General features: G+C 43.8%; 1 protein-coding gene across 14 annotated transcripts in view; it reads left to right on the forward strand.

The window, feature by feature from the left end:
• LOC125311386 (echinoderm microtubule-associated protein-like 6) overlaps window positions 1-27,787 on the forward strand; it is an 80,448-nt gene that overhangs the window by 46,951 nt on the left and 5,710 nt on the right. For 3 of the 14 annotated variants that reach the window (XM_048269373.1, XM_048269378.1, XM_048269379.1), the window contains 28 exons: window positions 578-696; window positions 1,876-2,062; window positions 3,800-3,905; window positions 4,151-4,244; window positions 4,417-4,517; window positions 5,066-5,268; window positions 5,636-5,747; window positions 6,053-6,180; window positions 9,054-9,195; window positions 9,529-9,681; window positions 10,091-10,222; window positions 10,422-10,510; window positions 11,517-11,693; window positions 12,135-12,336; window positions 13,186-13,312; window positions 16,541-16,555; window positions 17,598-17,606; window positions 19,890-19,968; window positions 20,279-20,408; window positions 21,278-21,376; window positions 21,820-21,840; window positions 23,972-24,145; window positions 24,345-24,556; window positions 25,202-25,359; window positions 25,655-25,769; window positions 26,171-26,359; window positions 26,751-26,923; window positions 27,470-27,632. In XM_048269373.1, the coding sequence (XP_048125330.1) occupies window positions 578-696; window positions 1,876-2,062; window positions 3,800-3,905; window positions 4,151-4,244; window positions 4,417-4,517; window positions 5,066-5,268; window positions 5,636-5,747; window positions 6,053-6,180; window positions 9,054-9,195; window positions 9,529-9,681; window positions 10,091-10,222; window positions 10,422-10,510; window positions 11,517-11,693; window positions 12,135-12,336; window positions 13,186-13,312; window positions 16,541-16,555; window positions 17,598-17,606; window positions 19,890-19,968; window positions 20,279-20,408; window positions 21,278-21,376; window positions 21,820-21,840; window positions 23,972-24,145; window positions 24,345-24,556; window positions 25,202-25,359; window positions 25,655-25,769; window positions 26,171-26,359; window positions 26,751-26,923; window positions 27,470-27,632 (3,609 nt within the window). Of the gene's footprint in view, window positions 1-577; window positions 697-1,875; window positions 2,063-3,799; window positions 3,906-4,150; window positions 4,245-4,416; window positions 4,518-5,065; window positions 5,269-5,635; window positions 5,748-6,052; window positions 6,181-9,053; window positions 9,196-9,528; window positions 9,682-10,090; window positions 10,223-10,421; window positions 10,511-11,516; window positions 11,694-12,134; window positions 12,337-13,185; window positions 13,325-16,540; window positions 16,556-17,224; window positions 19,797-19,889; window positions 19,969-20,278; window positions 20,414-21,277; window positions 21,377-21,819; window positions 21,841-23,971; window positions 24,146-24,344; window positions 24,557-25,201; window positions 25,360-25,654; window positions 25,770-26,170; window positions 26,360-26,750; window positions 26,924-27,469; window positions 27,633-27,787 lie in introns of those variants that run through there. The other 11 variants (XM_048269375.1, XM_048269374.1, XM_048269376.1 and 8 more) reach the window with 11 other exon arrangements.

Consider the following 27,787-nt stretch of genomic DNA (forward strand, 5'->3'; position numbering starts at 1 on the left):
CAAGTGTGAAAGGGAATTATTCAGGAGGGGGCCTGCCCCCGTCTACGCTCCTTGTCTGCTAGGCTGTCATCTCTTTCCAGGCGCTAACGGGCTAGCTGGCTAATTAGACCCTTTCCAGCACTCCTTAGGTTTTTTTTTTCTTCCTTTAAGAGCGCAGCTCCTCTTGTGTCACTTTACCTTTTATTTGGGCTAATCTGAATATTGTAGACATGACAGACTGTATCAGACATTGTGGTTGATGCTCCCTTTTTTGTAGGCTCTCTGTCTGTCTATTCAACTGAATTAAAGTGACTACATTGCTTGGAGGAAAAAGTAGTGTGTGTGTTTGTGTGTGCGTGTGTGCGCGCGCGTGTGTGTGTGTGTGTGTGTGATGAGGCTAAGAAAGCAAACTTAATGAAGCAAACATGGCTGGACTCTAGAGACTCTTGTTTTATTGCTGTTTGGATTCTCCGTCACGGAACCCTAGGCTCTCAGCAGTGCTGTTCCCCTATCTCTCTCTCTCTCTTTCTTTCTCTCTCTATCTCTCTCTCTCTCTCTACTCCGTGTTCTCAGTTCTCGGTTCTGTGCGGTTCTCCAGGTGTACAAGGAGGACCTACCTCAGCTGAAGCAGCAGAGCCGGGAGAAGAAACAGCTGGTGGGATCTCTGAAGAGGCAGCGATGCCCTGACGTCGGCCTGCGGCTGAAGTTTGTCCACGGGTAAGACAGACTGACTGACAGACTAACAGACAGACCGTGGGGCTGCAGCAGTCGTGGTTAATGAAGTGTTTCCCCGTTAATGTCACAACCTCTAAGTTCCTCACAAGCAGTAACTGCTCATCTTTGCATTTGCTCCAGGGAATAAAGCCGTTAACATCCTTATTAATAGACATCTCCTGTAAGTCTGTAGTATGTTGCTGAATGTGATATGTGAGGTTGTTTATTATTAATTGCTGTATATGTTTCCTTTGCATATACAAAACTGGTACAGAAATAGCTTAAGATATGCATACCATTTGTTCTCCAATAAGCTCTCTGTTTTTTGGTTTTATTAATGAAAACGTTGACAGTATTGCTGTTTTGGCTGCTGCTGCTTAGTTTCCTATTTTTGGTCAAGTTCATTTGAGGACTCTTCCTGTAATACTAACTTCTTTACTCCCAGGCCCTCTCTATTGGCAGTGGTTGACTGTGAAGCCTGAGTATTTGAGGAATTAAAATGGCACACACTCACACACACACACACACACACACACACACACACACACACACACACACACACACACACACACACACACACACATACTCACACACACACACACACACACACACACACACACACACATACACACACAGATACACAGTCACACACACACAAGTGCGCACACAAACACACACACATATTCACACCCACACAACCACACACACACCCACACACACACACACACATATACACACACACACAAACACACACTGTGTTTCTCAATTAGAATTCCACTCACGGCGTGTGATTAATTACGGCCACTTCATACAGAGAGAAAGATTTGCCAGCTGGGAATGAATAAAATCTGTTGAGTTTGATTTCACTCCTAACCTATTCCAAGTCCAAATAAGCTACTACATCATGGCTGATTGAAATCTTGACTTGACTGTTTCCTCTGTCCCTTTTAGTCTCTGTGCTCCTTATAACACCATCCATCCCTCTCTCTCCTTCTCTTTCCATCTCTCTCTCTTTCCCGCTCTGTCTCTCTGTCCCTTTCTCTCTCTATCCATTTCTGTCTCTCCCTCTCTGCCCCCCTCTCTGTTCCTCTTTCTCTTTCTCTCTCTCTCTCTCTCTCTCTCTCTCTCTCTCTCTCTCTCTCTCTCTGTCCTCTCTCTCCCCCTCTCCTTGTGTGTGTGCAGGTATCGGGGCTATGACTGCAGGAATAATCTCTTCTACACGCAGGCGGGTGAGGTTGTGTATCATGTGGCGGCGGTGGCCGTCATCTACAGCCGCCAGCAGCACTCGCAGCGCTTCTATCTGGGCCACGACGACGACATTCTCACCCTCACCGTCCACCCACTCAAAGACTACGCGGCCACCGGACAGGTAAAAAGTCCACATGTACACAGGATGTAAATATTTTTTAATGTAGCTTTTTTGGTTTCACTTTACTTGACAGTATCGACATAAGAGTGACATGACACTGTCATGAACAAGTCATAAACGTTTATGACATAACGCTTCTGTTACTACAGTTTTTCTCGATTGCTTTAACCTGCTTAAGTAAACTGGAACCCACTTGATCTTCATGACTACATTTTTTGCACAGCAGAATTCATCTCTTGCGAATGTGTTCACACATTTTCATTGGGTTCACACATTTCTCACACCCTTTTGCAAAACAGTTAACACAGGTGTCATTCAAAAGCCCTAAACTCTATTGGTTTTCCCATGCTAAACAAAAGGAAAACATCTTTTCACAGGTGGTATAGATTCCATGCATAAGTCTGAATCTCTTAGCCTGGCGAGCCAGACCCACATTAAAATGTAGGGTCTGGGCACTCACCGTTCGCACTGCTCAGTCCGAGGGGCGGAATAATCAGTTGTCTTTCAAATTCCCTCTGCACGCCAATAGGGCCTTAATAGGATATTTGTTTTCAAGTAGCAGGGAATTCAAGCCAAACCGTTGCAACTCTGCCATCAATCATTATGTTACGTAAGCCCACCAAACGACTCTATACACGATTTCAATGTCCTGATTAAGTTTCGATTTCTGGAGCTCACAAGCCAACGGAGAGTTGCTAGACTAGCCCCGGCAGCAAATTACATTTGCTGCCGGTAGGGGCGCGTCTAGATTTATAGGCTATGAATCTCTGATACACCTGTGTGAAACTCCTTTGCACAATTCTTCAATCAGCAATCATTCATTATACATAAGAGATGTCTGTTCTGTGTTGCTATGTGCAAGTTTGGATCTAATGCACATTTGACAAAGTATTGTATTGCCTATTTGGTGGAGAAAACCGTACAAAAGGTCTTTACTGTAGGTTTATTTAGATGAAAGTTGTAGTTCAAGGACATTTACAGTATCTTGCTATAGTGTTTTGCTGTATGTCTTACATGTCAATGACAGTTACATCTTGGGAGGAATGAATAAATTATTTTTTTATTCAGTACATTTTGTCTTTTCACAGTTTTTTTCTGATACCAGAAAAATGAGAAAGTAATGGAACAGACATAGCAAAAATGCTCATTTTGAGAACTAGATTTTGCATTTTGTTGTCAAGTGTGTAATGATTGATTAAAGACTGTTTTTGAATTGGCAACAAGTTGTAGTGTTTGAAGGCAAGATTTGCTTTTGCTGCATGTTTTAAGTGTTTTGAGAGAGTAACAGCCTTTTGCAAGCAAAATGTGTCATTTTGTCCAGAGTGCTTTTGTTCAGACACGGGTGTTAACTGTTTTGAGAACGTGATGTCACAGTTGACACAGGTATTAAAACGATCGAGAAAAACTGTAAGTGACATTCGGTTTTTGTTGTAACAAGTTAGGGTTTGGATTAGGGTTAGAGTTAGGTTTAGGGTTAGGGTTCATGTGTCATGACAGTGTCAGGTCACTCTTATGTCGATACTTTTTTTGGCCAACATGGCTTTTTAATTAGGGTTATATAACTGCCTGTTTGTTTGGCATGCTCTTGATAGTAATTGCCAGTGTTTTGGTGCTTTCCTGTGGACAGAACAACGAAGGAAAACCCTGTTTAAAAAAAATGTTGAGGACTGCAGGTTCCACTACGGTTCCAGACTGTTCCACTTATATCTGTCTTTTTTCTATGTCTGTTCTACACAGGTTGGGAGGGATCCAGCTATCCATGTGTGGGACATCCAAACCCTAAAGTGCCTCTCCCTTCTGAAGGGGTATCACCAGAGAGGAGTGTGTGCGCTGGACTTCTCAGGTACGGACGATGTGTGTGTGTGTGTGACCCTCCTCCTCTGTCTCTCTCTGCTCACAGAAATATTATTTAGTTTGCACACAGGTATCATGAAAAAATCAGCACATACGTTAGTATGAGACACCATGTGTTTATTAACATTTGCAGCACACAGGGAAAGGTCACAGCAAAGGTCGTCTCATCTCTGACGTGAGTGTGAATGTGCTTTTGGATGAGTTGTGAATAATTCACGCTTTTGTGTTATTCAGCGGATGGGAAGAGCCTGGTTTCCATCGGAGTGGATGACCACCATACTATCATTGTCTGGGACTGGAAGAAAGGGGAGAAGCTGGCCACTGCCAGGTAGGGAGACTCTCAGGGGTGGCAGACCCTACTACCACAGCAGCATGGCTGGACACATTTAAAACCTGGCACACCAGCAGTGGGTGGAGGTGTGAAATGTTGTCTGCTTCCTCTCTCTCTCTCTCTCTCTCTCTCTCTCTCTCTCTCTCTCTCTCTCTCTCTCCTCCCCTAGGGGACACAAAGACAAGCTGTTTGTGGTGAAGTGCAGCCCTCTCCTAATGGACAAGCTGGTCACCGTGGGCATGAAGCACATTAAGTTCTGGCAGATAGCAGGTGCCCACACCACACATAACCCTCCCACCTCGTTTTTTTATGTCTTGCATTTGCTCTCCCTGAGGGATGCAAATAGCTTTTGCTAAATAACTCTCTCTCTCTCTCTCTCTCTCTCTCTCTCTCTCTCTCTCTCTGTCAGACTCTCTCTTTCCATCTTTCTCTCTCTGTCAGACTCTCTCTCTTTCCATCTCTCTATCTCTCTCTCTCTCTCTCTATCTATATATATATATATATATATATATATATATATATATATATATATATATATATATATATATTTAATACAAATGTCTTCCCTTTGCAAGCATTTATCTCCCTCATTTGATGTTTAATGTAGGCAAATATGGTGTTTGCTGAGAACTCACATTACTCTACTGATAGAGCCCATTTGCCTGAGCTTACACTGCAGAAAGCACAATTTCCCATTGCAGTCCATTTCAGTGTAATTGGCCATGTTTAACACTTCAGAGAGTCTGGCGGTTTAGACATGTGTAGAGTTTTTACTTCTTATGGGCTACTAACGACAGAGATTTTTTTGTCTTGTGAAGGTGGCGGACTCACGTTCAAGCGAGGAGTATTCGGGAATCTTGGGAAACCCGAGACGATGATGTCTGTCTGTTATGGCCGCACGGATGATCTGGTCTTCTCTGGAGCTGCAACAGGGGATGTGTTTATCTGGAAGGAACCGGTGCTCCTGAAGACCATCAAGGCCCACGATGGGCCTGTCTTTGCCATGTTCTCTTTGGACAAGGTACTGTTATGAATGGGAATGTGTATTTCCTTGTTTTGTATAGAAAGCTACTGGATGCCAAAATTACCTTTGGGATTAATAAAGTATCTATCTATCAAAGTATCTATCTATCTATCTATCTATCTATCTATCTAAACCAGTTATATAAAAAAATATTATTATTGCTATATATATAGGGATTAATATATTAATATATTGCAATTTTAACAGGCTCACAGGAATTTAAAAGAACTTAAATTGTATGTGGTGATAACCTGTATCCATCCATTATGCAGTATACAGTACATAGTGTATATGAGAGCCAGGGAAGAGGTTGGAGTGATCAAACCAGGCTGCTTGTGTGTGTGTTGCTGTGTGTTCTCTGCAGGGGTTCGTGACGGGAGGAAAGGATGGCGTAGTTGAGCTGTGGGACGACATGTTTGAGAGGTGTCTCAAGACGTACGCCATCAAAAGAGCATCACTCTCTTCTGGATCCAAAGGTATGACATGACAGGCATACTTTCTCTGCTCTCACACAGCACTCCACTGACTGAGAGTGCAAAACAGACTTTGGCGAGAATCTGCTTCAAACTGTTCAGCGTGTACTTGACTGTAGTGCAGACTAGTGATTAGGGTTTGAGAGCGTTCCCTGGCAGGTAGTCTATAGATTAATTCTGATAAAGTGCTGCCCCCTTTTGGTCAGAGAGGAGACATTCACCCCACACACCCGATTGCTGTCTTACTGTGGAACTAAATAAGGCCAGAGTAAGGGCTGACTGTCTGCTGTGTGTTTTCTTGTGTGCAGGACTGCTGCTCGAGGATAACCCCTCCATTCGTGCCATAACTCTGGGACATGGACATATCCTAGTCGGAACTAAGAATGGGGAGATACTTGAAATTGACAAAAGTGGTCCTATGACTCTGCTGGTCCAGGTGTGTGTGTGTGCGTGCGCGTGTGTGTGTGTGTGTGTGTGTGTTTGTGTGTGTGTGTGTGTGTGTGTGTCCAGCTGTGTGGGTCATACCGTGTTTGTGAACTCTTGATTGCGTTCTCCTTTAGATTTGCCATTGTGTGTATGTGTATGTGTGTGTGCGCGTACGTGTGTGTGTGTGTGTGTGTGTGTGTGTGTGTGCGTGCGTGCGCGTGCGTGCGTGCGTGCGTGCGTGTGTGTGTGTGTCCAGTTGTGTGGGTCATACTGTGTGTGGGTGTGTGTGTGTGTGTACATGTGTGTACATGTGTGTATGTATGTATGTATGTGAGCATGGTCCTCTCATGTTTATCGTCCCCTATATGGCTCCTTTTGAACCTCACCCATCACTGAATGCCAATCTGCAGCCTTCCTTATATAACCCTGCTGCCGCCTGATTGCCCCTGAAAGCCTGTTTGCCTGTGGGTCCTCAGCTGTAGCGCTGCCCTTTGTTTATTCAGCACTAACCATTCGCCCGAAATGAATTTAAAGGGGGCTGATTCTTGGAAACTCACTTCGTTATGTGAGTTAAGGATGGATCGGCAGCTCGAACAGTAATTCTTAGAGTTGCTGTTTGGAGTGTGTGGTCTTCGTCAAGGACATAAACCCTCAGCCTCTCACAGTAATACAAGGCTAATAAGGCCTTCTGTGTTGCCATAGTGAGCAGAGCTGATTGTGTAGTTTGCATTAAGTCTCCCTGAAATCAATTCAAAGGCAGCAGAGTAGGGTGACTAATGTAGTGACTCCAGGCAGATGTGGCTTTTGATAGTGTGCATCTCCTGGGGAGGCGTTTCAAGCCTGTCTTTAGAAAGAGACGTCAAAGGCAGTAGGTGCACTAGAGACGTCTAAAGGGCTGTTCACACCAGGACTGATAACAATAAAGATAACTATAACTTTAACGATAAAGGCGTCCACACTGACCAACGATAAGGAAAGGCTCTCCTCCTGTTGATGAATGTGATGTCTAAAATGTGAAAGATTTCGATTGGCTGTCAGGTTTTTTAATTGTTCTGAAAATTGCCCTGAAGGACATTCATATCGTTCATTTCTTTCTTCATGTCATTAATGTGTGGGTGACTTTAGATGATTTTAGATAATGACATATAAACTTTGTTTGTCGTTATCATTGTAGTTATCGTCCTTGGCCCTTAAGAAGGATGGGTTGTAGAGTTGGGATCCAGACCATGAAGGTTTTTTTTTAGAGAAGTGTTAGGTGTGTGTATATGTGTGTATGTGTGTGTGCGTGTGCGTGTGTGTTTGTGTGTATGTGAAGGGATTTTTTGTAGAGAGGGTTAGGTGTGTGTTTCAGCTGCTGTGACTCAATGCACTGAAGATGAAATAGAGCAGACTCACAGGATGCACTGTGCTGTCACACCGGGGCAGTAATGGACAGATGTGTGTGTGTGTGTGTCTGTGTGTGTGTGTGTGTGTGTATGTATGTGTGTGAGCATGGTCCTCTCATGTTTATCGTCCCCTATATGGCTCCTTTTGAACCTCACCCATCACTGAATGCCAATCTGCAGCCTTCCTTATATAACCCTGCTGCAGCCTGATTGCCCCTGAAAGCCTGTTTGCCTGTGGGTCCTCAGCTGTGGCGCTGCCCTTTGTTTATTCAGCACTAACCATTAGCCCGAAATGAATTTAAAGGGGCTGATTCTTGGAAACTCACTTCGTTATGTGAGTTAAGGATGGATCGGCAGCTCGAACAGTAATTCTTAGAGTTGCTGTTTGGAGTGTGTGGTCTTCGTCAAGGACATAAACCCTCAGCCTCTCACAGTAATACAAGGCTAATAAGGGCTTCTGTGTTGCCATAGTGAGCAGAGCTGATTGTGTAGTTTGCATTAAGTCTCCCTGAAATCAATTCAAAGGCAGCAGAGTAGGGTGACTAATGTAGTGACTCCAGGCAGATGTGGCTTTTGATAGTGTGCATCTCCTGGGGAGGCGTTTCAAGCCTGTCTTTAGAAAGAGGCGTCAAAGGCAGTAGGTGCACTAGAGACGTCTAAGGGCTGTTCACACCAGGACTGATAACAATAAAGATAACTATAACTTTAACGATAAAGAATCCCACACTGACCAACGATAAGGAAAGGCTCTCCTCCTGTTGATGAATGTGATGTCTAAAATGTGAAAGATTTCATTGGCTGTCAGGTTTTTTAATTTTAATTCTCTGAAAATTGCCCTGAAGGACATTCATATCGTTCATTTCTTTCTTCATGTCATTAATGTGTGGGTGACTTTAGATGATTTTAGATAATGACATATAAACTTTGTTTGTCGTTATCATTGTAGTTATCGTCCTTGGCCCTTAAGAAGGATGGGTTGTAGAGTTGGGATCCAGACCATGAAGGTTTTTTTTTAGAGAAGTGTTAGGTGTGTGTATATGTGTGTATGTGTGTGTGCGTGTGCGTGTGTGTTTGTGTGTATGTGAAGGGATTTTGTAGAGAGGGGTTAGGTGTGTGTTTCAGCTGCGCTGTGACTCAATGCACTGAAGATGAAATAGAGCAGACTCACAGGATGCACTGTGCTGTCACACCGCCGGGCAGTAATGGACAGATGTGTGTGTGTGTGTGTCTGTGTGTGTGTGTGTGTGTGTGTGTGTGTGTGTGTGTGTGTGTGTGTGTACTGTACGTGTGCATGTGTGTGTACTGTGTATGTGTGCGTGTGTGTCTGACCCCTGTTCTTGCGTCCTGTCTCACAGGGTGACATGGAGGGGGAGGTGTGGAGTCTGGCGTGTGTGTGTATGTGTACGTGTGCATTTGTGTGTACTGTACGTGTGCATGTGTGTGTATTGTGTACGTGTGCGCGTGAGTCTGACCCCTGTTCTTGCGTCCTGTCTCACAGGGTCACATGGAGGGCGAGGTGTGGGGTCTGGCCGCTCACCCGATGCTCCCCATATGTGCCACCGTGAGCGACGATAAGACGCTGCGGATCTGGGAGCTCTCAGCCAACCACCGCATGGTGGCCGTCCGCAAGCTGAAAAAAGGTAGGACATTCCGTACGCCCACTCGCCCGTCGCTGTCTCCAAACATCAGTTAACACATGTCAACACTGACCGCTCCGCGAGACGCATGTGTGTCACCCAGCCCTGTCACTCTCTGTCACAGCAGAGCTAAAATAGGCTCAGGACAGCACAGCTCTGGAAATACTTTCACTTGTGTATACTTTGTCACATCCAGCCATGTGATATCCCAGTGTGTCAGTAGGCTGGTCTGACTGTGAATGGAAACATGGAAATGTGTGTTTGTAGGTACTGTATGTGTGCTGTGTGTGCATAACATGAATGAATGTGTGTGTGTGTGTGTATGATGTGTGACAGGTGGAAGATGTTGTGCCTTCTCCCCTGACGGGAAAGCCTTAGCAGTGGGCCTGAACGATGGCAGCTTCCTGGTGGTGAACTCGGACACGTTGGAGGACCTGGTGTCGTTCCACCACCGCAAGGAGCTCATCTCCGATGTGAGATTTTCACAAGGTAAGCGCTGGAACCGAACTCCCACCTCCCCAACAAACCCACTCACCCACACACACACATAAACACACACAACACACACCCCCACACACACACACACACACACACGATCCTCCCCTCGAGCCTGGGAGACCAGTGACGGCTGTTGAGAAGGAGCCCAGATCACTGTAGACTCTGGGACTCTGGCTCTTTTGTTATTCCAACTTCCTGACTTCCAACTGTTCAACTGTTGCCATGGTAATTCACAGATTCCACTGAATGGAGTTATCGTCTTCTGCAGTGTGTGCAGGTGAACAGATCACATGATCGTGCGTGGGAGATAAAAGGGACTCTTATAAATGCTTGCCTTTGTTTCCTCTTACCTTGAGCTGCTCTGTGTGCTGTGCGTTTGTGCTGTGGTGTGTTTGTGCAGATGCCGGTAAATACCTCGCTGTGGCCTCCCATGACAACTTTGTTGACATCTACAACGTGCTGACCAGCAAGAGAGTGGGCATCTGCAAAGGAGCCTCGAGCTACATCACTCACATAGACTGGGACACTCGCGGTGAGTGGGCTATCGGCGCTAACACATAAGTTGACCAATGCAATATCTTTATCCATAACTTTCCATTTGTTTTGTGTTAATGTGTTTGTTATTATCCAATTCCGATTGAATTTGATTTGCTTGCATACCGATTTATTTTCCTGTTTATCTGATCTGAAATTGCTGTATGCAGCATTATGAATGCACTGATTCTCTTCAGGTAAACTGCTGCAGGTTAATTCTGGTGCCAAAGAGCAACTATTCTTCGAAGCCCCAAGAGGAAAGAGACAAACCATCCGCAATGTGGAGGTAGGTTGAGGCTGACTAGGTTTTCATGTCTTTACATTCCTTCCCCATCAACATACCGGTAGATAATGGATCATTTATAAAACAAACAGCCCTTTCCCCTGTGTGAGCAGTTGAAAACATGTATGTATTCATGACCTGGTCATATACAGTGTGGCCAATTTGGTGCATAACAATTCTTACAACTTTTGGTTACTTTTCCTTGTTTATATGTATCTGCTTCTGTGTTCATATGTTTTCTTACAATAAAAACTGCATTTATATTTTGCCTCTGTGTTTGTTTGGAATCTCTGAATTTAATTTGTGTGTTTGATAATATAAGTGTAAAAATATAAGCTGACAATGACACTAACAATGACACAGTCTCGTAACTGGATGTTTTTTCATCTGTTCAGTTCATAACATATCTACAGTATATCATTCCGAAGACTACTTATCTGTCCAAAGAATAGTATTGTTTTCACTTGTCTATTTAAAGACGATAAGAACAGCATAATTTCAATGGCAAAGCCTCAATATGTGTTATGTAATTGTGCTTTGGGCCAATACAGAAAAAGAATGACATCTTTGGTTGTGAAGATTTTAATTTAAGCCATCTTTAAACCAAAAACCAAATAAAATGTTTTAAACCAATGTCTTTACAAAACAACATAACTCAGCATTATATCAATAAATGCACATCAACGCATCTGTTCTTACACAAATTCACTTGCGGTTGTGGTTGTGGTTGCGGTTGTGGTTGGTACACCCATCGTGCTCTGTTGATGTGCCAGGGCATTGTGCACCTCTTCCAAATGTACGTAAGGACATGCCAATGTCAGGGGGACTGAGTAGATATCGCATTTCATGACAGCCTTTGATCACAGATTGGACACACACAAACACACATTTCACACATTACACATTTGACTGCCTAACCAATACTAACGTGCAGAAGAGTAGTGTGTTCTGTGCTGTGCTGGAGTACTGAGTGTGTGTGTGTGTGTGTGTTTGTGTTGCTGTGTGTCAGATGGAGAAGATGGAATGGGCCACCTGGACATGCGTGCTGGGCCCCACCTGTGAGGGCATCTGGCCAACGCACAGCGACATCACAGACATCAACGCTGCCTCGCTCACCAAAGACCGCAGACTGCTGGCCACCGGAGACGACTTTGGCTTCCTCAAGCTCTTCAGCTACCCAGCCAGGGTAGGAGTGATCCTACATTCACACTCACACCTCACTGTCTTTGTGTGTATGTGCTTGAGCTCCGGTTGCTAATGCTTAGTGAAGGTTTCTGAAAGACCAAAGGGCTGCTTTACTAAACCATGTGCGTTAGCTTTATTCACACATCTACCATACGCAAAATATATATATTTTAAATATAGCATTAGTTCCTATGTTAAAGTTGTTTTCTTCTATGCATTTACTTCAATGTATTTCTACCATGTACTTTTATGTATTTAAGTCAAATGGACTTATTAGTGCATGGAATATTGTAACTATGGCTGCAGTCATTTAACATGTCAATGTGATACATCAAATACTGCACTGAAGTCTGCTACATCCAGATGGGTTAAAGCACGACGATGATGATGATGATGATGATGATGATGAACAGACCTATAATTACTGTCCATCTGGTCGCAGGGACAGTACGCCCGATTCAAGCGCTATGTGGGCCACAGTGCCCATGTGACCAACGTGCGCTGGGCTCAGGACGACGTCACGCTGCTGACAGTGGGCGGCGCCGACACGGCACTGATGATCTGGGCCCTGGAGCTGGATGGAAACCGGGCGAGTCGGGCCGTGGACAGCGAGGAGTCCGAGGAGGACACGGACGAGGACGGAGGTGAGAGCTCATGGGGACGACTGCAGCTCATACAACACAACACACGACAACACAAACTCAGACAGAAACACACTGCAACTCATACAACACAACACACTACAACACAAACTCAGACAGAAACACACTGCAACTCATACAACACAACACACTACAACACAAACTCAGACAGAAACACACTGCAACTCATACAACACAACACAACACACTACAACACAAACTCAGACAGAAACACACTGCAACACACTACAACACACTACAACACAAACTCAGACAGAAACACACTGCAACACACTGCAACACACTACAACACAAACTCAGACAGAAACACACTGCAACACACTACAACACACTACAACACAAACTCAGACAGAAACACACAGCAACACACTGCAACACACTACAACACAAACTCAGACAGAAACACACTGCAACACACTACAACACACTACAACCCAAACTCAGACAGAAACACACTGCAACACACTACAACACAACAAAACACAACACAGAAACCCATGCATAAACCCCACAGAAACCCCAGCCTTACTGTAGCAGGGGGATCAAAAGTCAAACATGCACAGGTTTTGACAGGGGACGCATACAGTGAGTCACAAATAGATAGATTTTAACAGGGGAATCATAAGTCACAAATAAACTGGCTTTAACAGGGGAATGTGCTGTTGAATGGTTTCATATCTTACATAATATATGGTTGCCAAAGAAAAGTTTGCAGATAGGAACTGTTGGATTCCAATCCTCTGTTTCTCAACATCCAGGAAAATCATGCTCTGCCAGCTCAGTCACTGACAGTCAGCGCAAACAGTTGACATGTCTCCTGTTTGCCTTCAGGTTATGACAGTGACGTGGCCAAGGAGAAGAGTATGGACTACACCACTAAGATCTATGCTGTGAGCATCCGCGAGATGTGTGGCACAAAGCCGCACCAGCAGCAGAAGGAAGTGTCGGCAGAGGAGAGGTACACCCCCATGTGTGTGTCGCCACCCACCACCTCCGCCCCCAACCAGCACTCACACACACACACACACATACTCTCTCTCACACACACATACACACACACACACACACACACACACACACACACACATGCACACACACACACACACACACACACACAAACACACACACACACACACACACACACACACACACACACACTCACATGCACACACACAACTACACACTCACTACTCTGATCTGCTATCTACTCCTAAAGTTACTGCGCTCAAAGTCACCACAGTATTTCCCTCTACCCAGACAGACCAGACGTCTCCTCTAGGTTGGCCGGCAATTGCCCGTCTGGTTATTCGATTTCACGGGGCGGCTGGTTTACATCACGTTGTGTAACTTTAGGAGTATTTGGATGCAGCCTGTGTTCCTGTCCCTGTCACAGCCCTCAGGTCAACACTGCTGATTCAGCGCACGATGAGCGTGTTTGAGCGTGAATCACCTGTGCTGTAGTGGAGTGGCCGCAAACACACACACCAGGTTGCGCTGGTCTAGACCAGTTACAGTATCTCTTGGAGTTGTAGCACACAGAGTAGTTAGTTCTGGTGTGAACCAGTACTGGACCAGTTAGTGCTGACTTGAGTGACTCTGACTTAGGGACCCAATAACTCTCTCTAGTAAGAGCTTTCATTCTAAAGAAAGTTACCTCAATGGGAACTAAGCAATACTTATATTAAAAAGTGATGTGAACCATCTAAATGAACTAATCATCTTAAATAGTCAGTGGTGGCGATAATATAGCATTAAGCTTTATTTAAGCTTTTTATTTAAGTTAAAGCGTAGCGTTTATTGTAATGCCACCCAGTGGCTTTTGGTGCTGAAGCTGTTGCTTGGAGAGGGTAGGCGATAGCTGTGCCATGTTTGCTGTGTAGTGTTAATTTCGTCAGATGAGACGAGAGGAAATATGTTCGTCAACAACCTTTTTTTTCATGACTAAGACGAGACGATGACGAGACGGCAGTAATGTCCTGAAACACTGACTAAGACTATCTTAAGATGCATTATTGTTGACGAAAAAAGACTAGACTAAAATGTTTTGCATGAAATAAAAACTAAGATAAAATCTCTCTTAATTTTCGTCTACAAAATGAGAAGACGGAATATCTAGCTGTTACGTTTTCAAAATATTCCGAATGAGTTCATACGCAGCTTTCCTGTAGGCTAGTCTACGTGCTGTTGCTGTAACCCTGTGGCTGCAACACAAAACTACATGGAACAAGAACACTGGAAATTTCTGCCAGAGTGCTACATACCCAGAAGTTGAAGCTTCTCTCATACAAATTAACATCCCCCAGAATGTCCATACGAAAATGTTCATCATGTAATGTCAACTATTTAACTAGTTAGACTGATGATGCAAAGTTTGCTAGCAAGTAAGCTAATATGGAAAGTTAAGCTAGCAAGTTAGCTATGGCTAAGACGGAGAGTCTGTTTGGGGAATGTGTGGTGTTTGGGCACATATCGCCATCTAGCTTGGTAAGAGTAAAACATTAATACTTTGGCCTATGACAGTGTTTCTCAAACCTTTTCAGTTTCAGGACCACTTAACTAACCCTATCTAAAAAACTACTGAACCACCTTGCTTATTGTCTTTGTACTTTGCTTATTGTGTGGATTCATACTGTATGATTTAAACTGGCATATCTTAGTTGCAGAACTGTTTTTACATACAAGTTGGTTCAATATTGCAAACAACTCATCTATATTATATTTTACCACGCCTGCTCATGGACTACTTAGGATACCTTATGGACCACCAGTGATCCCCGGACCACACTTTGAGAAACACTGGTCTACGAATATGACAGTGGTCTAGTCAAATCTTTTACTGTCTATGGTCAAATCCCAGCCGAAGCTATAACTGTAGCTCGACTTACCTGTGCATGTAAACATACTGACTGACAAAAAAAAATCAGAATGAGTAATTATAACAGACGAGTAGCCCTGTGGACACACAATATTGTTGGAAAATTGAGATGTGTGAAACACTATTTGACTCAAATGGTAATCAGAAATAATTTGTTATAAAAAAAAGACTAAAATGTGTTGACTAAAACTGACTAAGACTAAGATACTTTTAGTTTTCTTTTGACTAAAACTAGACTAAAATGATCCAGACTTTTAGTCAACTAAAACTTGACTAACAAAAATGATATTTGAATGACTAAATATGACAAAGACTAAAAAGGACATTTCGTCACAAGACTAAGACTAAGACTAAATTAAAAATAGGTGACAAAATTAACACTATTGCTGTGAGCAGATGTAGTGTAGCTGGTAGCTCCCTCTGCAGACTAAGTGGCTCATGTAAAATATCCTCATACTGAAAATGTGTCAAATGTATCATTACTTCTTCTTTTAATATGCTTTGATGACGTGCATTTTCTAAACTTAAATGTTGCTTCAAAGCATGTTCATATTATGTATTTTAATATGTACAATATACCTAGCGGTATATATCTCAAAAAGCATAATTATGACATTGAATGGTTTATTTGCTTATTTCCCATATGCAGTGCATGAATGTGGATAATGTGTAATATGCATTCACTCCCCATCTGCCATGGCTTCTGTTGCTATGACACTGTAGGTTGTTTGTGCATTTACATTAGATGCAGCTTCTGTTGCTATGGCATTGTGGACTTCAAGTGCATCCCCTATGCTCGTACAGCAAGTGCATAGCATACACTTAGATAAGCAGTGGTTGTAGTCTCCAACATACCGGTAGTTAAAATATGGATATCCCGCACTATTTAATCTTGGTTGAAATGAGCAGCTGTTTTTGCACAAACAGTTGAGTACTGTTGGGTATTTTATGCCAACAGTACCCCTCCTGTATATGAACTGTGCCTTTGTCAAACATTATACCATCAGACCATAGAACATTGTATGCTCTTTCTCTCTCTTACACACACACACACACACACACACACACCAACCCAGGTCTGGTGTGCAGTCATAGCTTGAGTGAAACAGCCCAGGCCATGGGTCTGTCTGTTTGTCCGTCCGTGTGTGTGTGTGTGTGTGTGTGTGTGTATGTGTTGTGGGTCCAACACCTGTGTCCTTGTCCTCCTCCATTCCCATGCCTCCATCCATCTCCACATGTCCAGCCCGCTTGTCTGACCCCTGCAGAAGCTCTTAATATCTCTGTTGTGTTTTAACTTGCATTCCTTTGGAGGCAGGGCATTGTCAAGTAAGTACCCCCCTTCTCATCACATCTCTCAGTGAGTATGTAGGCTTAGGGCTTAATGCCTGGCAGTGTTGGTCATAGTCTAGACAAGTACACGTGCTTCAATCAAAGATGTGCCTGCTCAGTTGCTTCAACACTATGCTGTTATTTTTATAGTCATAAAATCTTACGATATCCATAGAAATGCACAAAAACTAGTATTTATTATAGATTTAAATAGCACCTGCTGTAATATAGTTATTTTGTAATACATTTCTGTAAATTTGCTCATTGGCTCTTGTAAATATTTACCTTTTGCATTATGCTTTGTAAAACTCAGTTTACAACCATACTGAGATGTAACATGCATAACATGGCAAGCATTGCTACATCTTGAACCTTACACCTAATCTGCAATGACATTATGTAGTGTTATCTGACCAGTAATTCAATGAGAACATTTGCTTGCCAGAGAAATAATCAGATCATGACGACGGTCTATGTTTGTCTGTGTGTCTCTTTCAGTCTCTCTCTCTCTCTCTCTCTCTCTCTCTCATTGAGGACTCCAGTCCGATATCTGACCTTGACCTTGTCTATTGACCCCTGACCCCTTGGTCACCGAGGCAACTGACATATATACTGTATTTTTCTCCCTGTGCTCTCGGCCTCTCTCCCCCTTATCCCCTGTTATAGGATCAATAGTGCACACATTGCACAGGGATACCAGGGTATGACCCCCCTTATCAATCTGTAGACTGGTGCACTCTCACACTCCACCCCCTCCTCCTCTTTTAAGCTCTCTCTCTCCCCCTCTCCCCCCCTCTTCCTCTAACTCTCTCTTTCTCTCTCTGTCTTTCGCTCTCTTTCTCCGGCATGTTGGAAGGAAAGAGCATGGTTTGCAGTGCAGGCTAAAAAAAAAAAAAAGCAAAAACGGAATGACGGGCCTCTGTAGCTGTGTTCTTTAGTTTTTTCTGCTTGTGCATGAGGCTTTAGCCACAGTGTTCACTGTCACAGGGGGACCTAAGTTCACTAAATCTCTCCCTTGGCTTTGTCTCCTGCACTCAAGGGGATCCAGGTAATGTGAGGCTTTAATCTGTTTCACTCACTATGGCTCCAGGTGCAAAGTGTCTCTCTGTTCCCTCGATGTGGTGTATTGGCCCCCGTCCTGGTCGAGGCGGGATCATGTTGTTCTCATTTGTTCCCCTCATTCATCCCACTTTGACGATATATATATATATCTATACAGTATACGTTTCTTGTTTTTTTGTTTGGTTTGTTTGTTGTTTTTGTTTTCAGCCTGGCTGAAGGAAGTATCATCTGTTTTTTTCCTTTTCTGATTTGCTGCATGGGACACTCTGTCACAGATAAACTCGTCACTTCAGATGGCTAAATTTGTGAAATCTTTATTGAAATAATTGATGATTTTAAGTTATTAATGTATATATATTTATATTTACACCTTCAATCAAAAGCCTATTTAAATTGATGAAAGGACAAGGCCTTTACCAGATTTTTGCCACCTGGCATTAAGCCTAAACTAGCCTATCTGGGTCTGAGCATTAAGCCTAAACTAGCCTATCTGGGTCTGAGAGTTGACTGCAGCAGAGAACAGGGAATAGCAGATGCTCTATGAACTCCCACTCCAGTGTCCCACTGCTGGTAAAATGCTAACCAGTTAGGCCGGGGGCTCTGTGCCGATTATCTCAGTGGCTTAGAACACACACCGTGTCATTTCCTGTGTACCTCAGAATGGCTCCCCATTGGCTAGTGTTTTACCAGAGATTCTAAAGCCTGGCCCTTGTGCTTGATGACATAAACACTTACACATGGCCATGAAATGCTGGTATGTGGTACAATGGTCTCCATCGTCATTGTACAGTTTCACAAGACACAAGGACGTTTTTGTCAGCTGTCCCGACTGTTGATTGTGTGGTTTAACAGCCCCCCCCCCCCCTTTGTCTGTTTGTGTGATCATTACTTTCAAGGTTTGGTATCTATAAAGTCTTCTGAAAATGTCCATTGCTCACACTGCAGTTTCACCTAAAACTCCACCAGTCAGTGTTGGCATCTAAATAGTTAAATAAATGTTTCATAAATGTGTCTTACTAGCCTACTACTGTACCTCAGACATTCAGCCACGTTATTTCAGCTACAGTTGTCTAACACCATATGTCCAACAGCAGAGCACATTTGTCATGTTGGTCTAGCCCTCTCCCTCCCTGTTTCCACCATTCTTATTTGTTTTCAATCTCTGTCAGCCATTTTCTTGTTTCATATAATGGAGAAATGTCATGCTCTTTCTTTGTAGATATATTATGTAGCTGGTTTATTAGTTCAAAGTCATCATTTCTAGTGATGCGACAGCCTGAATGAGTGACATAATAGTACAGAATACAGAAATGAGGCCATATACCCACCAAAGCTCAGTTATTTTAAGATAATAATATACTCATGGAATATACTCAAATAGATAACCATACATTATCAAATTAGACATTAGAAAGCCCTGAACCTGAAGTAACCAAATATGTACATTAATACTATACCTAACTATTGACGTTAGTGTGGCCTGATGAGACCATCATTACTCACCTTTTTGTTATCATCCTGGAAATTGCTGGCTTCTGTTCAACAAAGTAAGTCTGTTCACACGACAATATAATCAACACATGATATACAAAACACCATGGCTCGAAGCATACAGAGAGATGATAGTTCATTTGGTGGGTCTGGACACAGAAACGCTCAAGGCCGGTACCAATGGGAGAGATCATTTGATAAGCTGTAGTGTTGTGATTACAGTATGCCAGAAGCGCTGCAGTTTTGATAGCTGAGAGTTGAAAAGTAGACATGACTACAATTACTACAATTGTACAATGCTACAATTTCAGAATACGTAACCTTAATCTCTTTTTCCTTGCTCTGGATGTTAGACGATGAGAATGCTTTAGGACCAAGACATTGCTCCTAGACATCAGAGCATGCTGTATGTCATGAAGTACAGCATTCACACTGGCACTTACTCAACTTGTAGATTTCAAGTGTATTTTCCAGAAAAGAATGAATACAAGAAATCTGTAATTTTGGTAAATTTGGGGGGAGGGAAAATAAAAAATAAAATAAAAACAGTGCCTCGCATAAGAATTGTTGTAGAGGACATTGTCTATGCTGACTGATGCTGTGTGTGTGTGTGTGCGTGTGTGTGCAGGCATGCGTGTGTGTGTGTGTGTGTGTGTGTGTGTGTGTGTGTGTGTGTGTGTGTGTGTGTGTGCGTGCGTGCGTGCGTGCGTGCGTGTGTGTGTGTGTGTGTGTGTAGTAGTGAGCCAGAGTGGAGTGACTTAGTGTCTGGTCTCCATAGGCCTCCAGTCAGCCGGGCGGCTCCCCCACCAGAGAAGCTCCAGAGGAACAACATCACCAGGAAGAAGAAGCTGGTTGAGGTGTGTGGCGCTAACATGCATGTGGCGTAATGCCCGCGGGCAACAGGCCTTGTTGTGTCTGGAGTGATGGAATTATGGGAAATTCTGGCAGTAGCCTCCAACAGGCTCCAAAGTAAGAGCACTGGTCAGGTCTGTTGGGAGTCACTGGTCAGGTCTGATGGAAGTGTGTGAATTATTTATTCTTATCATACAGTGTATCACGGTGTGTGTGTGTGTGTGTGGGAAGTGAAAGTAAATAAGATATTCTGTGCATCTGACAGGAGTCTATCAGCTGTCTCATGGTGAGTTTCCTTTGCTGTCTGTCTCACAGGACCTGGTCCTGGACCATGTGTTTGGCTTTCGGGGATTCGACTGTCGCAACAACCTTCACTACCTCAATGATGGAGCGGACATTGTCTATCACACTGCAGCCACTGCTCTGGTGCACAGCCTCACGACAGGTGCTTTACACACACACAGACACACACACACACACACACACACACACACACACACACACACACACACACACACACACACACACACACACACACACACACACACACACACACACACACACATACACACACACACACACACACACACACACATACACACACACACACAAGACACACACACACACACACACACACACACACACACACAAGGCACACACACACACACACACACACACACACACACACACACACACACACACACAACACACATTACACACACACACACACACACACACACACACACACACACACACACACACACACACACACACATACACACACACACACACACACACAGACTGGCACTCTCATCACATTACGCTACGTGTCACTGAGACAAGGTCAAAGCTTAGACCATTACTGTTTCATTAGGCTCAAGGCAATACAACTTTCATGATCAAATACAACACTTAACACAGTAAGGATTAGTAATGGAATTGAAACACATACAAAATGAATGACAAAAAATCTGACTACAGATTGACTACTGACTTCATACCAGATGCAGATGATTACTGACTACAGACATTAGATGTACATTAGATCCCTTTCCAGATAGACTGGAGGTACTGTACTTCCTATGGAGTGATTACTCTGTGAAATGGCTATATTTTGCCATACAAGCAATGCCATTGCAAACTATTAGCTCAGTAAAAATTGACAATATGTGAAATGCTGGTAAAAAAACCCATCTACAATGAAAGTCATTTAAAAGCTTTGCTATTGTGGTTATGTGTGTTGTGTGTATGTTGCTAAGTGGTTATGCAAATATCTCTATAATAAATGTAAATTAAGCTGCTCTTTCGCCTCAGGTACTCAGAGCTTCTACTTGGAACACACTGACGACATCCTCTGTTTGACTGTCAACCAACATCCCAAATATAAAAATGTCATTGCCACAGGACAGATCGGTAGGTATTGACAATTGGCCATCTGTCTGCCATTTCTGAGTGTCTGCACTGTCTGCGGTTGTGCCATCAGCCCAGCTGAGCAGTGACCTGGCTTGCCATGTTTGTGCATGCGAACACAGACCATAGCATGTCCTGCAATGTGTTGCATGCATGGGACTGATAGGACTGGTAGATGTATTAGTGAATGCCTTGTTTACTTTGCATGTGCTGGACATAATTTTTCACACTTTTGGCTATGTGTATGAATGTTTGTGTGTTTGTATGAGTAGGGTGTGTGTGAGTGTGAGTGTGTGTGTGTGTGTGTGTGTGTGTGTGTGTGGGTGGGTGTGTGGGTGGGTGTTTTGTGCGTGCTGATGTTGAGCTCTCCAGCGGCATCACAGAGGTAACTCATGGCAGCTGTGTTCTTTTGCTGCTTCGTTTCTTTCTCATTGCACACACCCCAGGCGATGTCACTGAGCTGCCAGGTAAGAGACGCTCAGGCCTGGCCCTCCTCCACCACAACCCTGTATGTGTGTGTGTGTGTGTGTGTGTGTGTGTGTGTGTGTGCGTGTCTTTGTGTCTTTGTGTGCCTGTCTGTGTGTTTATGTGTTTGTGTGTGTGTGTGTGTGTGTGTGTGTGTGTGTGTGTGTGTGTGTGTGTGTGTGTCTTTGTGTCTTTGTGTCTTTGTGTGCCTGTCTGTGTGTTTATGTGTTTGTGTGAGTTTATGTGTTTGTGTGTGTGTGTGTGTGTGTGTGTGTGTGTGTGTGTGTGTGTTTGTGTGTGTGTGTGTGTGTGGGTATGTGTGTATGTCTGTGAAAATATTTGTGAACGTGTGTGTGTGTGTGTGTGTGTGTGTGTGTGTGTGTGTGTGTGTGTTTTTCTGTGTGTTTCTGTGTCTGTGTGTTTTTATGTGTGCATGCAGATCATGGGATGAGGGTATCTGCTACTGATCTCTCCCCTGTGAAGTCTCCTCCTCCTCCTCCTCCTCCTCTTCGTCCCTTCCAGCTGCCTCTCTGTACTCTGTGTCCCTGTGTACCCTCTCGGTAGTCATGTATCTGTGGAGACCAACAAACACATCAACAAACATAGATCAACAAACACAAGACATGTAGACATCTGTCTGTCCATTTGCAATATTATCGCCATTTACAAAATGTGCTGTCTACTGGATGTTTCCGCAAGTTCTTCTTTAATATTTCCGTGTCTGTTTGCAGTTCATAAAAGCATTTATGGGATGAATTAAGTAACAAGTGTTGCTGCTGTCATAGTCTCTTTTTACTGGAGTTGCATAGCTCATCATCTGTCGCATTGTATTGTGCAAAATAATTTTGTGACCTCTTGTCTGGAAATCCTCTGGTGTTTTTACCATGTATGTCCATGTTCCCTCTGAGTACAAAGCTTGATTTCTCTAGCCTGTTCTGTAGTCTTTCCTCTTCCATCCTCCTGCAGTTGTCCATGTCTTCTCTCTTGTTTGTCCTACGTACTTCTGTCTTTAAAAGTGCCTGAGACTGTAGTCCTGTGAGCAGTGGTCGATTGGTTAAAAAAAATCAGTATCTTCCTAGTATCTTCATGAGCAATGGCGGCATTTTCATCAGTATTTTCATCAATAATCCACAATGGTTGGTAGATTAACAGTAGTACATAGAGGTCACACTACTTGGATGGTCAACTAAAGACTATCTACAGATGCTGTGATTCTAAGTAAATTATTAGTATTGCTACCCATAATTTCTAGTTAAGGTTATGGGGTAGTGGTAGAGTTTGGTCACAGTGATGCTCAGTGAACAATTAGAAAGACTTAATTTGAATTTCAACAAACCATCCATTTTTCATTGCCTTTATTTAGATAGGACAGTGAATATCGACAAGAAGCAAGTGGGAGAGAGAGAGACAGGGTGGGACTGGGACATGACCGCAGGTCAGAGTTGAACCTCGGTCCAAAACATGGTATAGACGCTGTAAACACCTTGCTCCACAGCGCCCCCACTGATGATTTTATTTTCTCCAACTGTATTCTGTAGGGAATAAATACACCTTCTCAACCCAAATGTATTCTGTGGGGATTAAATACCCTTCTCAACCCAAATGTATTCTCTTGGGAATAAATACCCCTTCTCAACCCAAATGTATTCTGTGGGGATTGAATACCCCTTCTCAACCCAGATGTATTCTGGGGGATTAAATACCCCTCTCAACCTAAATGTATTCTGTGGGGATTAAATGCCCCTTCTCAACCCAAATGTATTCTGTGGGGATTAAATACCCCTCTTAACCCTACCTCACCTGGACCTCTGTTTGTTAGTGTCTGTGCTAGTAGGTGTCTAAGAGCACCAGACTGTGTTAGTAGGAAGCACTGATGTTTGTTTATTTATTTATTTATATTTTACCAAATTTGATTCTCTGGCGATTAAATCAACCCCACTTCATCTGGTGCTCTGTCTGTTAGTCCAAAGAGCACCTCAGATGTACAGCTTCTGAGTCCAGGAAGTGCTCCTTTTTTAAACATTTTTGTGATCTCTGCCTGTTAGTGTCTGTGCTCGTAGGTGTCTGTGAGCCCCAATCTGAGCCCCACTCACAGACCCCTGAGTTTGTCTTGCCTGTTCTCCCACCATCCAGGGACCACGCCGTCCATCCACGTGTGGGACGCCATGAGCAAGCAGACGCTGTCCATATTGCGCTGCCCGCATGGCAAGGGTGTGGGCTACGTCAACTTCAGTGCCACTGGCAAGCTGCTGCTGTCTGTCGGGGTGGACGCCGAGCACTGCATCACCGTGTGGCGATGGCAGGAAGGTGAGTCCATCATATCGGCCAATCACATCAGAGGTGGGAAAAGTCCATGTTCACTCAAAGTGGACATACAACTGTTCAAAAGTCCAGGTTCATATAGGATAATTGATATCAACTCGTTTAAAACCAAGGTTCAAGTGCTGATTCACAACTTCTCACAGTATACTTTAAAGAGAACTTTGTGTGTGTGTGTGTTTCAAAGGAGCAAAAGTGACCAGTAAAGGGGGCCATGCAGACCGCATATTTGTGGCCGAGTTTCGGCCGGACTCTGACTCTCAGTTTGTGTCGGTGGGCATCAAACACATCAAGTTCTGGACGCTGGTCGGAGGCTCCCTCATGTATAAGAAAGGGGTGGTGGGGGGCGTGGTGGACGACGCCAGGATGCAGACCATGCTGTCAGTGGCCTTTGGTGCTGTAAGTGTTCAATTGTCCTTTGACTACACTTTGACTCATTCCTTAAATCTTCTGCCCTCTCATCTGCTGGTAATAGTATTGGTTGATGTAGTATTAATTGCTATCTAAGGTCTCCTCAGCATAGTAGCTTGAATGATATTCCTCATTTATGTGAGTCTCTTTGGATAAAAGTGTCTACTAAATTAATAAATGTAAATATAAATGTCATCTGAATTATCACAAAAGTCTACAGTGAACATCTCTCATTAAACATTTAACAGTCAATTATTTATCACTAATGTTATCCTCTAACAGATAATCTTTTTGAAACATAACAGTTAATTTATAGCAAAACACATTTAGTTAAATAATGACATGGGAAATATACAGTAATGTATACTGCATAATTTGAGTTTGCTTTATCATATAGGGCCCTAATTTATATTGCGGGCAAAGTGCTGTCAGCATGCAAAGTTCTTGTGCATGTACCATAGTTCTGATTATTATCGTGTGGCAGGTGGGAGCATTGGGCTGACTTATCAAGGTTTGCAGTTGCCCATGGTGATACTACTTTTTAAATTAGCTTTGGTTAGACTTAAGACTTTGCACTTTGCCCCTCGTTCAAATCAGGGCCCTAAATGTCCCAGTGTTTGTGTCTCCCTCCAGAACAACCTAACGTTCTCGGGTGCCATCAACGGGGACGTGTACGTGTGGAGGGATCATTTCTTGGTGCGGGTGGTGGCCAAAGCTCACACGGGCCCGGTGTTCACCATGTACACCACGCTCCGAGACGGCCTCATCGTCACCGGCGGCAAGGAGCGACCGTGAGTCACACACATCGAGAGTGGACACTCATTACCGTCATTTCAATGAGAAGTCATTACATGTACTTCATAGACACAAGGCACAGAATATGTAGAGAGTCAGATATTCTTATCTTTGTAGATCAGGTATGAGCATGTGTGTGTGTGTGTGTGTGTGTGTGTGTGTGTGTGTGTGTCTGTCTGTCTGTCTGTCTGTCTGTTTGTGTGTCTGTGTGTATGTGCATGTGTGTGTGTGTGCGTGTGTATGTGTGCGTGCATATGTTTACACTTGTCTGTGTTTTTAATGTTCCGTCAGGACGAAAGAGGGTGGAGCAGTGAAGCTGTGGGATCAGGAGATGAAACGCTGTCGAGCGTTCCAGCTGGAGACGGGCCAGTCGGTGGAGTGCGTCCGCACTGTGTGTCGGGGAAAGGTGAGTGGTCGCCAGTCTTGTACTGACACACCCATCCATGTTATCATCACTTGCCTGAACTCATTCTCTCTCCTTATCTTTATCCACTTGCTGTCCTGTTATCATCTGACTGAATTTGTTTTTAAAACGCAAAGTATCACATAAGGTAATGTTTGTACTGTATATCTTTGTCAGTCTTTTTGCAGATGTTCAGAGTAGGTGTAGTAATTTAGTGGTATGGTTTTATATTTCAAATAGTATTGTTTGTCTGTCCCCAAGCAAACAGCCCTAGAACAAACCCATCCATTTTGTGATTCCCATCCAATGTTCGAATGTGTTTTCATAGAACTCAATAGACTGAAAAATTCAGTTTGGCATCAAATGTTGAATGTCTGTAAGGTGTCTGTTCTTTTCCCTCTAAGGGTAAGATACTGGTGGGAACTAAGGATGGAGAGATCATTGAAGTGGGAGAGAAGAACGCCGCCTCCAACATCCTGATTAACGGCCACATGCAGGGAGAGATCTGGGGTCTGGCCACCCATCCCACTAAGGACGTCTTCATCTCTGCTAGCGACGACGGAACAATCCGGATATGGGACCTAGCAGACAAGGTGAGGCCAAGGCATTGGGCAGGCCAGCCTGTAATAGAGATGCTGGCTATTGAGAACGACTGAAACTTCTGGAACTACTTCATAGGTGTGCAAATATCTGAAGTTAATTGATGCTCTCAAGAACACATCACATGGTGGAATACTAGGGCTGAAGCCACTCATAACTTAACCCCAGTTAGTAAACAGTCTAAAGCCATCTATCTATCGATCTGTCCTCTCCCTCTCTCTCTCCTGCTTTCTCTCACCCCCGCCTCTCTCTCTCTCTTCTTTTTGTCTCTCTGAGTTCCCCCGCCTCTCTGAGATCTGAGATGAAGGAACTGGGCAGCCTACAGTAGAGATGCTGGCTATTCTCAGGGTCAGTCTTGTTCACGCTCTCCTCTTCTCATGCCAGAAACTGCTGAACAAAGTCAGCCTGGGCCATCCAGCCAAGTGTGCAGCCTACAGCTCCGATGGGGAGATGGTGTCGGTGGGGATGAAGAACGGAGAGTTCATCATCCTCCTCACCAACTCACTCAAGATGTGGGGAAAAAAACGTGACCGGAGCGCTGCCATTCAAGACATAAGGTAGGAATAGAATGCCCATAGTCGCTGATTAAAAATCACATTTGGGAGATGATGAAAGCTACTTGCCAATCCTTTTGTTACAAAATGAGATAAGAGATGATCCGAACACAAAGGAGCTCCCATTTAAGTTTTTTTTTTGTATTTGCAGTGTCGTAGAGGAGCTCTTTGGTGTGTGGATAATCTCTTATCTCTTGTATACTATATGCTTGGATCCACTCAAATTACTTTTGAGATGAGCGTGGCCTCTCAATGTTTCGTTATTGTTACAAAACGATGCAAAAAAATCATATCATATGTTCATATGTACTGAGACACTAATGCCCCCATTGTTGGTCCCATCGGACACACAATATGGGTACCTCAGTCCACTAGCAGAGGACAATGCACCCGATGCCTGGTCAGCAAAGTGGACCAGCTTTCTGTACCTGGATTTTAGTCCTAGACTAAAATAGAACTTCAATCTCGACAGAAAAAAAAGCATGTAGTCTGGAATTGTTTGTGAATTTGTGCTGGAAAACTGGACCGTTACATGTTTCCCCCCTCCAGGTTTAGTCCAGATAAGCGTCTGCTGGCGGTAGGCTCAGCGGAGTGCACTGTGGACCTGTATGACCTCACACAGGGCCCCTCGCTAAACCGCATCGGCTACTGCAAGGACATCCCCAGCTTCCTCCTCCAGATGGACTTCTCCGCTGATAGCAGGTTCATCGAGGTTTGTACATATGTGTGTGTGTGTGTGTGTGTGTGTGTGTGTGTTTGTGTGTGTGTGTGTGCAGTGTTTATGTGTATATTGTCCTGAAATATAACTCAGATATGGACTTCCACGCTACCACTAGTTGATGACAGGCAAGACAGTTGAGAAGTCAG

The sequence above is a fragment of the Alosa alosa genome, chromosome 18 (assembly GCF_017589495.1).
Source record: "Alosa alosa isolate M-15738 ecotype Scorff River chromosome 18, AALO_Geno_1.1, whole genome shotgun sequence".
Lineage (NCBI taxonomy): Eukaryota > Metazoa > Chordata > Actinopteri > Clupeiformes > Clupeidae > Alosa > Alosa alosa.